A 10,650-nucleotide genomic window follows, 5' to 3' on the forward strand; every position below is an offset into this window, starting at 1 on the left:
ATATTTGTTATACTAAAAAAAAAGATAGTAACACGAGAAGGAAGAAAGGAAGGAAGGCGTGGAAAGATTCAATAATGTCAGTAATATCAGAATTTACACAAGTTTTAGTCATACAATGTTGGATTCATCAATCTCAACCCATTCAACAATTTTGTTCATTCCTCGTAGAAATAAAATTAGCAATTGAATTTTCTGTTTAACTGAATTAATTTATGCCTTTGTTCTTGTGATGGGACATGGCAATTAACGATATGAATTGACCACTATATATATATATATATATATCTATAATGCTCTGGGCAACTTCATTGGTTAAATTTTAACGTATTGAACGGGAGTTTTCATCCAGTCAATATGTTTGAATGGGTATTCCATTGGCAACGACTTCCAAAGTCTTCTCTCCAAATTCTTCAATGCTCCGTAAACTCAAATTCATGGTCATCAGTAAGCTTCAAACTTCCACTCCTGCTCTCCAAATTTCTATAGTTCTTTCAAATGTCTACCCCTTTAGAGTAATGTCTCAAATCCCTTTTCCCTTTTCTTGAATTTTAATTTCCTTTGATTTTCAGAATTTTTTTGAGGATTTGATGAAACCCCATTTTGTGTTTTTGGTTAAACTGAGGTATATTAGTATGTTTTGTAATGAGTTCTGTATTGTTGTGTTTAACTTATTTTAGGTATTATCGTTCACTCCCACCTGTGAGTAAACTGTATGGAGTGAGCTGTTTGATGACCACTGCTGCTTTATATCTTGATCTTTATGATCCTGAAAGCATAGATCTGAACTACAGTCTTGTAATTAAAAAGTTCCAGGTAATATAGCTTCACATTGTGGCGCCTATCTTTGTGTAAAAGATGGATTCATAGTTGCCATATTTTTGTTTTCTGAAATTTGTTTTGCTATAACTTCTTCATTCTTGAACAGGTTTGGAGGCTCATTACCAACTTCTTCTTCCTCGGCCCGTTTTCGTTTCCATTTGCTTTTCGTCTCATAATCATGTAAGAAGTGTTCATTTTCATTTTTTGTGCTAGAAGCCTTGAAGTAGTGATAGAATCATTATGATTTTTTCCTAATAATTATGCATTTTGAACATCACAGAGCAAAATATGGTGTATCATTGGAGAGAGGGCCCTTTGATAAAAGAACTGCAGATTATGTGTGGATGTTGTTTTTTGGAGCTCTTTCACTTTTGGTGAGTCTGATTTGGATATTGTGAAAATTTTCTTCGTGATATTTGAATGATCTGGATATCGTTGGTTGTATCATGGATTGTTGCTGTTTTTCTGATATTTGGAATTTCAAGGGCTGCAAATCTTAAATCTCATAAACCAGAACAACGAGAAAATTAGCTATGATTTTGATTGTTAAACTAAAAAAATCTAATATTTGGCTCTTTGATAAGCCTTCAAATTATGATATCTGCTATTACTAATTGGTTATAAACTTATAATTTCTTTTACTCCTTAGGCGATGGCTATTGTTCCATATTGTTGGACTCCATTCATGGGAAGGTCCTTGGTTTTCATGATTGTCTACATCTGGGGCCGTGAGTTCCCGAATGCACGTATCAATATCTATGGTGTTGTTTCGTTGAAGGTTAGCAACACATTTCTTGTTTGACATACCAATCATTTCAATACGTGAGTTCCAAAATGCACATATCAACATAGGATTTGATTGCCTTGTTTAATTCCTGTTTGAAGCTAACTTAAGTCGGAACATACTTCATTGATGAGCTTATCTTTGACAAAACGGCCATTATTTTTCATGAAACTATCAGGTTCATTACATGTATATTTGAGTTGGTTTCTTGCCTCTTTAAGAGCTTGTTTGGAATGATTTTTCAAGTGCTTAAAACAACATATATAAGAACACTTTTTGAATCACTTGAAAATTGCCAAACGGCTCTAAATTTATTAATTTATGCAGTTGATCGATGATTATTCCAAATCTAGAGTTTTCTTATTTTTCTAATTAGGATATTAGTATTCCACAGGGATTCTATCTTCCTTGGGCAATGCTGGCCCTAGATCTAATCTTTGGCCACCACTTGAAGCCAGACATTTTGGGAATGGTCGTAGGGCATCTTTATTACTTTTTGACTGTTCTACATCCTCTTGCTGGTGGGAAATTCATCCTCAAGACCCCTTACTGGATGTATCCTTCATAACTTCATTCATACATACATTCATACGCATACATACGTATATTTGTATACAAACATACATGTTTATATATTTCTCATTCTTCCTTGTTACCTTGGTCTAATATCAAAGACGAAGTGCATGTGATCTTTGACTTCTAATCACTAAAATGATTTTTTTTGTTTGTTTCTCAATTCAACAATTGGAGAGTGTGAGAACGAAGCTTCGAGTTTTGGATGGAAATGATTTCCATTTCAGATTGTCCGTCTACATGTTGAGCTTAATATCATGGCCTATCACGGATGAGAGTTAAAAACGTATTGATTTAATGCATTTTTAGTTTTCTATTTCTGAAATTTATGTTTCTTTCTAGTGTTCATTTATAGTTGTCGCCTTTTTTTTTTTTTATAGAAAGTCTTGAATTTCTAGTTAAATCCTTAAAACAAAAACTTTTGTTTAGTTTGCATTACTTGACATGGTTTTTGAAAACATTAGTAGAAAATGGATAAACTTTTTCTCAACAACATAAAAGAAATTCACTAGAGTTTTCTTGACTTTTGATAGTTATGTCCTTGTCATCTTCTCTGTCGCAAGCATATGAAAATGAAATGAAGCTTATAAATTTCTAAGTTTGGGAATGGAAACTAGAAAGGAACGAATTGTTATCGAAAGCTTCCTTTTGGTTTACGCTGGATTAATTCTTCTGTACAAACCTTAATAGCCTTACAGTCACAAGCTAGTTTCATACTGGGGTGAAGGGATTCAATTTAACTCTCCTGTACAACGTGACCCTTCTGCTGGTACTGCTTTTCGTGGAAGAAGCTACCGCCTCAATGGTACTCGAACGAGCACTCAGGAGGAAACACAAACGCGAAGACGCTCTTCTCCCTCTCCACCACCAGCACCACCACAGCAAGGCAATAATCAGGATGAAGGAGTTGCTTTCCGTGGCAGAAGTTATCGTCTCAGTACCTAAATCCTTATAGTTTGTGTTACTTGTATGATCATATTGTCAAGTGAACCACAAGATGGTTCCATCAAAATTTCTGTAAGAACTTCTGGAGAAGTTTAAAGTCCATGTTTTGTAAGGAAATATGTACATCGGATATGCACAAGTAAACCAAAATTTGAAAAGCTTTGTTTTTTAAGACCCTTTTCTTGCTTCAGTTTGTAAAAGTTAATTTGAAAACTTATCCAAACTTGAAAAGAAAATTTGTTTTAAATGGCAAAATTGTAGCAAAATTTTACTTTATATCTACCATATATCAAGAGTGGACCTAAATAGAAGTTTTGCTATATATGAAAACATTTCATTGAGAGAGAACCGAAAATAAAATCTTTAGAAATCTTTTTTCTCCTTCAATATATTCCCTTTTTGCTGCTAGGGAAGATCTCCAACATCTATTCACTGATTCTGGCTAAGCGATTGCTTGTTGGAAGAAATTGCTATACTCATTTCACCTTCTTTGGGTCTTTGGTGTTTCTTTCAAACATAATGTTCTTCAAATTTAATTTGGACCATCTTTCAAGCCCACGACCCATCTATTGGACCAATGCTGTCAAAGCTTTTCTCGCTGAATTATGGCTCGAAAGAAATCAAAGGTGTTACTACGGTTGGATCACTTTAAAGTTGCAAGAATCAATGCCTCATCTTGGTGTTCTCTTTCTAAGCTTTTTGTAAACTTTTTTACCCAAGATATTTGGTATAAATTGGGGAGCATTTGCTTTTTTTTCTGCTTAATCTTCGATTTCATGATGGTTATCTCATGACTTTTAGCAGCCTTTATTTCTTCTTTTGAGTATTCCATATCCTTATATTTTGAGCATTAGTCTCTTTTCATTATATTAACAAAGTTGTGTTTTCAGTGAAAAACTGAGGTGATTAGTTAGTCAAGAAGTCAAGTCTTAGAGGGATGAAGGAAAGAAAAGGTCAAATAACAATGGTCAAGATGGCTATCTAATACAGTTCAAAATATCAATGTTGGATGGATAAGAGTTGTGATTTGTGAAAAAAGCATGTGCCACATTCCTCTTCTATTATACAGAAGTGATTTAGGTTGAGGGCCCTTAGTTGTAAAAGATGAAGAGAGCACATGGCTTTCTGACCAAAGTGGCAAATTTAATAACCATTTTTGTATAGAAAGAATCGGATCACTGTAGAAAAAAAAAAGTAGAGTGAGGGAATACTTTTTTGTGAGGGAATACTTTTTTGTGGGTATCTGATTTCTCATCTTTTATTTGAGACCAAAAGGGAAATTATTTAGTATATTACTGTTGCAAATAGGGAAGAATGAAAATGAACCAATACCAACTAAAGATAGATCTGTTATCCATTTGTAGCTATTCTTTTTTGGATTAGTAATCTAGAAAACTTAGTATATATTTGAACTGCTAAACATTACCCTTTTTAATCTGAAGCTACTCAAACTTAGAATGCATATATGTTCATCCATCTGCTCTTTCTGTTTAGAAGTTGTGTCAACGTTCTTTTGTTTCTTTCTTGGAAGGTAACTGTGATTGGTAACACTTTTAGAACTAATAATTAACGGTTAGTAACACATTCTTAAAGAATTACAAACATGACAAAGTCTATTTGTGATAAAACTCCGGGAGCTGAATGTGAATCTAAATTTTGTGGTATTTGTAGATTGATAGATTTGTGTTTGTTGATATGATATTAAATTTGTCATTCACCTAAATTTGTTTGAGTAAATTGGTGATTTAAGATGATACTAGAGCAAGTAGTTCAAGGAGGAGATCAATGTTTTTCTACTCTAGTCAATATTGATTCTCACTTGTTTTGTCTTTTTCATATCTCAAGCCACAAGTGAGGAAGAGTTTTAGTTTATGTGATGATAAATTTACTTTCATCCATCAACTACTTAAGTTTAATTGCTCTTAAAATAATAGCTGTCAGAAGGTAGAATGTCAAATTCAGGACATAGTTTATGAGTTGCTCTGAAATACAGCCTTTTGCTTTCTTTTTTTTTTTAAATTTCTTTTAAGGATTGGTTTACTGTTGATTTTGCATGAGCAAGGCTATTGTGTACTTAGGGAAACTTTTCACAAATCCACGATCTTGGAAGAAAGAATAACTTAAACTATTATCAAAAACATGTTTCTTGTAAAACTATATCAGAAGCGAGAATTTTTCATACACTAATTATCTGATATATGTTTTTATTGAATCTTTGTTCTAAAATGCAGAAACCTATTTTGCAAAACACTACTTGGCTTCAATCATATTGAATCTTTTAACAAAAAATTCTTCAAAAATACCCAACTTGTACAGCTTCTTTAGCCCTTCAAATGCCAAAACTTTAGCTTCTTTGCTCCAATGGTATTCCATATATGTACAGTAGAATCAATACCCTCTTTAATCATGTTGGACATGGAGAAGTTAGTTGATCTCAAGAATTATACTGATACCCATTTTTTTTTAGAACTTCCTCCTATGAGATGTAACATGCTCGAGAATCCATATTACGTTCTGATTTCATTGAGCTTCCGTAGTACTTGCTTCATACTTGGTCTAAGAGCAGGAGAAGGAGAGCAACAAGCCATAGCGAGCTGAAAGAATTTGAGAATCTTTTCTTCAGTAACATGATTTCCATCAATGCTGCTATATAGAAGTATTTCTGGATGGAACAAATCTGCAATTCTATGTCCAAGAACTGCATTTCTCATGAAGCTAGGCAGGTAAAAATCCTCATCAGGAACAGTTGGTTTTTCATTGAAAGGTTCCTTCCCCGAAAGTAACTCGAGTAATATCACCCCATAGCTATAGATATCAGTCTCCTCAGTTGCATCCTTCATCTTGATCAGCTCAGGAGCTTTGTAGCCATTGGCTGCTGAAGCTTCAACTACCTCTTGGGCAGATGAGGAATTCAACAGTAAATGTAGACCGAAATCAGAAACATACGGTTCATAATTTCTGTCCAAAAGAACATTTTTTGATTGAAGATTCCCATGGATTGTTGGCTTTTGCAAGCCAGTATGAAGATGATCCAACCCTTTCGCAATACCAACCGAGATCTTGTTTATAACTCCCCATCGGTGCGAGTCACCGTTCCCATCTGCCAAGCGGAATCAAGTTAAGTACATTAGTTTAACAAACATATTATAGAGATGCTTGTATTTCTGTTGATTGGTTCACAAGAAAGATCATTATCTAGGAAAATAACAAGGAAGCAAGTAGGAAAAAAATCCACTTAGGGACAACGACCTCTAGATATCTTAACAATGGCATATTATCCACTTTGGACATACACCCTCGTGATTTTCTTTTTTTGTTTCACTCCAAAAGGCTTCATAGCCATATCACAGAAGATAGTTGTCCTAAAACACATTGTTTATGTAGAAACAGAGAAACAACTGAAAGAGCATGGATTTTGTTTACCTCTAATGAACTGAGCTAGATTTCCTCTTCTATAAAATGGATGAATGAGAAGCTTCTCAGCTCTTGGACCTGAATAGAATCCCAAAAGAGGCACCAAATTTGGGTGTCTTATGGAACCCAAAAACTCAATTTCACTGACAAAATCTTCAAGCCCAGCAGTACAAACTGGCCTCAGAAACCTCAGTAACCTAACTGCATTGCTTCCTTGCAAATAAGCCTTATACAAAGTTCCATGATTGGCTTTCCCAATAACTTCACCGGGAGCTTCCAAGATATCCACAATAGTAAGATCTTGTCCACCTTGAAATCTCACCAATTCTTCTCTTTCTTCTTCCCCTTTCTCCCTTTCTTGTTTCCTCTCTATATCATTGTATTCATCATTATCCTTCCCTTTTCCTCTTCTGTTCAAGAAGATGAGAAGAAGAACCACTAAAACTGCAACTAAAATCACTCCAATGGCTAGATTCATCAACTGGGCCATCTTCTTTTGATGAAAAGTCTCCTTCTTTGAACAGAAAAAAGAGGTTCAATCAAGAGAAGAAGAACCTTAAAAGCCAGAAGAGAACAGTTTCATGGTTTTCTGAGAAGTTGAAGTCTGGTTCATTTCTTGTTTTCGGAGTTGTTTGGAGAGAGAAGAAGAACTATTGCTTTAGAATGAGCATTGGATCAAGAGAAGAATAAGGTTATTATTATTGTTGTTATTGCATTATGGGTCATTTCAGAAGGCAGAGAGAGAAAGAAAGAAGGGGAAATTTTGCAGAAAAGACAGATGTGAGCCATGTGATGGCCATGGCTGATTGACGGCTATGTTTGTGCAGAGACTCCTTGAATTTAATTCCCATTTCAACATAGTGAGAATGTCTCTTTGCTCAATTATGTCTAAGGGCAATGATGAGTTTTTCTTAGATTCAAAACAAACATACTCATTATTACATTGTATACTATATAGTTTTTTTCCCATTCCTATATACATCTTAGGCAATAAAATGAAAGGTCCATTGTCAACTTAACTTACCCATTAAAAATCCATTCGAACATAGTTATCAATATCCAATATCATAACTTCAAATCTCTCACTCCTATCTTAAACTCAAAAAAAAAAAAAAACTAATCAAAATCTGAAGTTTAGAAACATAGATGTATTTGGTGTGTATTTATAATTTAAAGTTCAATTATTATTGTTTTTTTCTTAAACAAAATTATATGTAAAACCTAAATACTTTTTATTGAGCTTTTTTTTTTAAAAAAAAAGGAATTAATTTTTGTAAATCCAAAAAAAAGTGAAGGTTTTATGGATGAAATGCACTTTAATATGCTTTAGACATGTCAAGCCACAAGTGTACTTGCATGCTTAGATGACAGCTAAAGAGATTCAAACATTTCCCCCTTTTTCTTTTTTCTTCTTTTCTTTTCTTTTCTTTTCTTTTTTAATATTTAATATAATTCAATTCTAAAAAAAGATTGATTTTTTCTCTTTTTACCAATATTGTATTACTTTTAAAAATTTTCATTCAATATTCAAATCAGAAAGAGATTTTTTCCATAAAAAAATAATTTTTGAGTTAAAGGAATTAAACAATATTTATTTTCTTCATATTTTTAAGTGGTTATTTTGAAAATAATAAAAAAAATACAAACTATTTATAATTTAGGATAAAAAGAAAAAACAAACTCATTACACTTCATTTCACCATAAAATATAAATAGTTATATACGTATAAAAATATCATTTTAAATAACAAAATTTCTATAAATATTTACGAATATAGTAAATCATTTTTATATGCATTTAGTATTATGGTTTTTATTATTATATAGATATAGTTTTGAAAGAAATGAGAATATTTTGAAGGGATATATATATATATAGTGCAAAGATACCCTTAGTAATCTATCCAAGAAAAAAAAACATGAAGTTCAGTTTCATATAGAAAAAAAATTAAAATTGAATATTATTAAATTGATATTTATTCTCAAAATTCAAAAATTAAAAAATTTAATATTATTAGTCATGTGATTTCTCTCACACACAGATGCATCTTATGTCCTCTTCTTTCTTTTTATTTATTCTAATTACAAATGAGAAATAAACTTATTTAAATTATACTTTATTCTCATACAAAGATGCTCCTTTATTATTTATTATCTTATTCTTTCTTTAAAAAGTTTTTTACCCATATTATTCAATATCGATATTAAAACATATTTTATATTCTAAAAGATAATATCTCATCTATTTAGTCTAATATAAAGAATAAAGACAACTTCTTATATTTTAATTTTATGAGAGAATTGATGGCTTTTGTAATTGGTTTTGGGTGAAATTTTTGTTGATATAATTTAGGCAATATGACTAAGAAGAGTCTGAATTCTTAGAATTTTGGTTAATTAATGACCCACAAAACCAAACTTTAGTCAATGCATAATTACATTAGCAACAAACAAAAAGTAATATGTTCATTGGTCACCATTCCAACAAAACACACACTTTCATTTTCTTACGAAACAATAATTACCAACTAAATCACTATTTTACTTTCTTTTTGTTTCTTTAAATTTTCATTTTCAACCTTTATTGACTAAACAAATCCAAAATGAAATTATTTACATATCAAAAATTTTAAAAATATTGTTTGAATGTAAAACTTTGTGTTTAGGAATTGGAAGTGATATATCCTTTCATGGGTTAAATCTAAACTCATGAGAGAGGAATGTAATTCTTACCCATTAATTTAAGTTTAATTAGTTAGATTTTAATATATTTATAGAATCATTGTCATTTATTAAAAGTTTAAAAATTAGAACCAATATAATGTCCACAAATTTAGGAGGATTAAGTGGTCTAATGATAAAAAAATAAAAAAGAAGTGAAAGACATATTGATGTGATATGAAAACATCTTTGGGTGCAATTCATCTTACTTAGTCAACTTTCAATAGGAAAACCAACATGAAGTTTGATACATTATTTGTCAATTTTGAAGTGTTTGAGAAAAATTACTTTTAATCTCATTCATAATTGCAAAGAAACATTTTAGGGTACCCTACAACTACAAATTTGGTGGAAAATGAAACAATGATTGAACCCTCTTTTTTCTTAATTTAAAAAAAGAAACTGGCATTCTAAAATAATGGTGTAAGAAGGAAGGGATTAGATTTCAAAGAATGTTATTTTGGATTCCAATGCACACACACACCCACACATATATATATATATAATGATAGAACATTTGTTAATTATCTATTACATATTGCTTTCCAAAAATATATATTTAATACACATTGAATATATATTATAAAATAGTTATATTATAGTTTTGCACAATTTAGAGAAAACAAAATGATTTGAGAATACTATAAGTTGTTAAAGCAGTTTGAAAACTAATTAGTTTTTTATTTCAAAAATTAAACAGAAAAATTATTGTAAATGACAACAAACAAAAAATGATAAAAATATTGTGTAAATAATTTGATTTATTATGTTATGTATTCATTTTTTAAAAAAGAAATCTCTATTTTAATCCTCATCCACCCACCAGATGCCTAAAATATAAACTCTATATAATATAAACTGAAACTCACATGGGAAGATATGACTTTATGTGCACTCAATTTTTTTATTCCAAAATTATTAATCTATTGTGTTGTAAATTGCCAGATTTAATTGGTTCCAATATTTTAAAAAAATAAAATTGTAACTGTCAGTTGTTTGAATGAATTTAATTTTTCTCCAAGATGTAAGCAATTAATGGCTATAAATCCCACATCATATATTTTGAATACCTACTTTGTAAATGGTTATAATATCTTTTTGTTAAATATAACAAAATTGACTCTCTTCAAAATATTTAATTTGCATTTTGATAGGTTATAGGTCTAAATAAAAATCATTTAAAAAGAAAGAATCTATTGTTTATATATTTGCATGAAAATAGGAAATCAATTTACTTGTATATGTTTCAATCTTGTCATAATTTTAGTAAACCCCAAAAATAATTTTCACAAAAATAAAATGTGAAGTAGAGTGGTTTGGTTGGTCAGATGTAACTCTCAAAGCAATGAAAAAAACCAAAAGATATTCCATTTTTTTAAAAAAATGGACCTAAA

The 10,650-nt window shown here is 30.9% G+C and overlaps 2 protein-coding genes across 3 annotated transcripts; one reads left to right on the forward strand and one right to left on the reverse strand.

The window, feature by feature from the left end:
• Positions 1-284: 284 nt before the first annotated feature.
• On the forward strand, positions 285-3,297 carry LOC101206161 (derlin-1.1). 2 transcript variants are annotated; one of them, XM_004146861.3, is made up of 7 exons: positions 285-444; positions 678-813; positions 926-999; positions 1,100-1,193; positions 1,469-1,597; positions 1,998-2,158; positions 2,875-3,297. In XM_004146861.3, exons 2-7 carry the CDS (start codon positions 730-732, stop codon positions 3,119-3,121), a joined length of 789 nt encoding a protein of 262 aa, XP_004146909.1. In that variant the 5' UTR covers positions 285-444; positions 678-729; the 3' UTR covers positions 3,122-3,297. The 2 variants fall into 2 exon arrangements, with proteins under 2 accessions (XP_004146909.1, XP_004146908.1); XM_004146860.3 differs by having other exon boundaries at positions 295-512.
• Positions 3,298-5,224: 1,927 nt separating this feature from the next.
• On the reverse strand, positions 5,225-7,536 carry LOC101206706 (putative kinase-like protein TMKL1). The gene is made up of 2 exons (XM_004146862.3): positions 6,545-7,536; positions 5,225-6,221 (listed from the first exon to the last, which is right to left on the reverse strand). The coding sequence occupies exons 1-2, from the start codon at positions 7,023-7,025 to the stop codon at positions 5,629-5,631; spliced, it is 1,074 nt and encodes a 357-aa protein (XP_004146910.1). The 5' UTR covers positions 7,026-7,536; the 3' UTR covers positions 5,225-5,628.
• Between the last annotated feature and the right edge of the window lie 3,114 nt (positions 7,537-10,650).

The sequence above is a fragment of the Cucumis sativus genome, chromosome 4 (assembly GCF_000004075.3).
Source record: "Cucumis sativus cultivar 9930 chromosome 4, Cucumber_9930_V3, whole genome shotgun sequence".
Classification (NCBI taxonomy): domain Eukaryota; kingdom Viridiplantae; phylum Streptophyta; class Magnoliopsida; order Cucurbitales; family Cucurbitaceae; genus Cucumis; species Cucumis sativus.

Excerpts from the sequence above, each read along its gene's own strand:
- LOC101206161 (XM_004146860.3), top strand. Across the intron at positions 1,598-1,997 it reads ATGGTGTTGTTTCGTTGAAG|GGATTCTATCTTCCTTGGGC; the intron begins GTTAGCAACACA and ends AGTATTCCACAG. Across the intron at positions 2,159-2,874 it reads CTCAAGACCCCTTACTGGAT|TCACAAGCTAGTTTCATACT; the intron begins GTATCCTTCATA and ends ATAGCCTTACAG.
- LOC101206706 (XM_004146862.3), bottom strand. The coding sequence starts at position 7,025 with ATGGCCCAGTTGATGAATCTAGCCATTGGAGTGATTTTAGTTGCAGTT. Across the intron at positions 6,222-6,544 it reads TCTAGCTCAGTTCATTAGAG|ATGGGAACGGTGACTCGCAC; the intron begins GTAAACAAAATC and ends TCCGCTTGGCAG.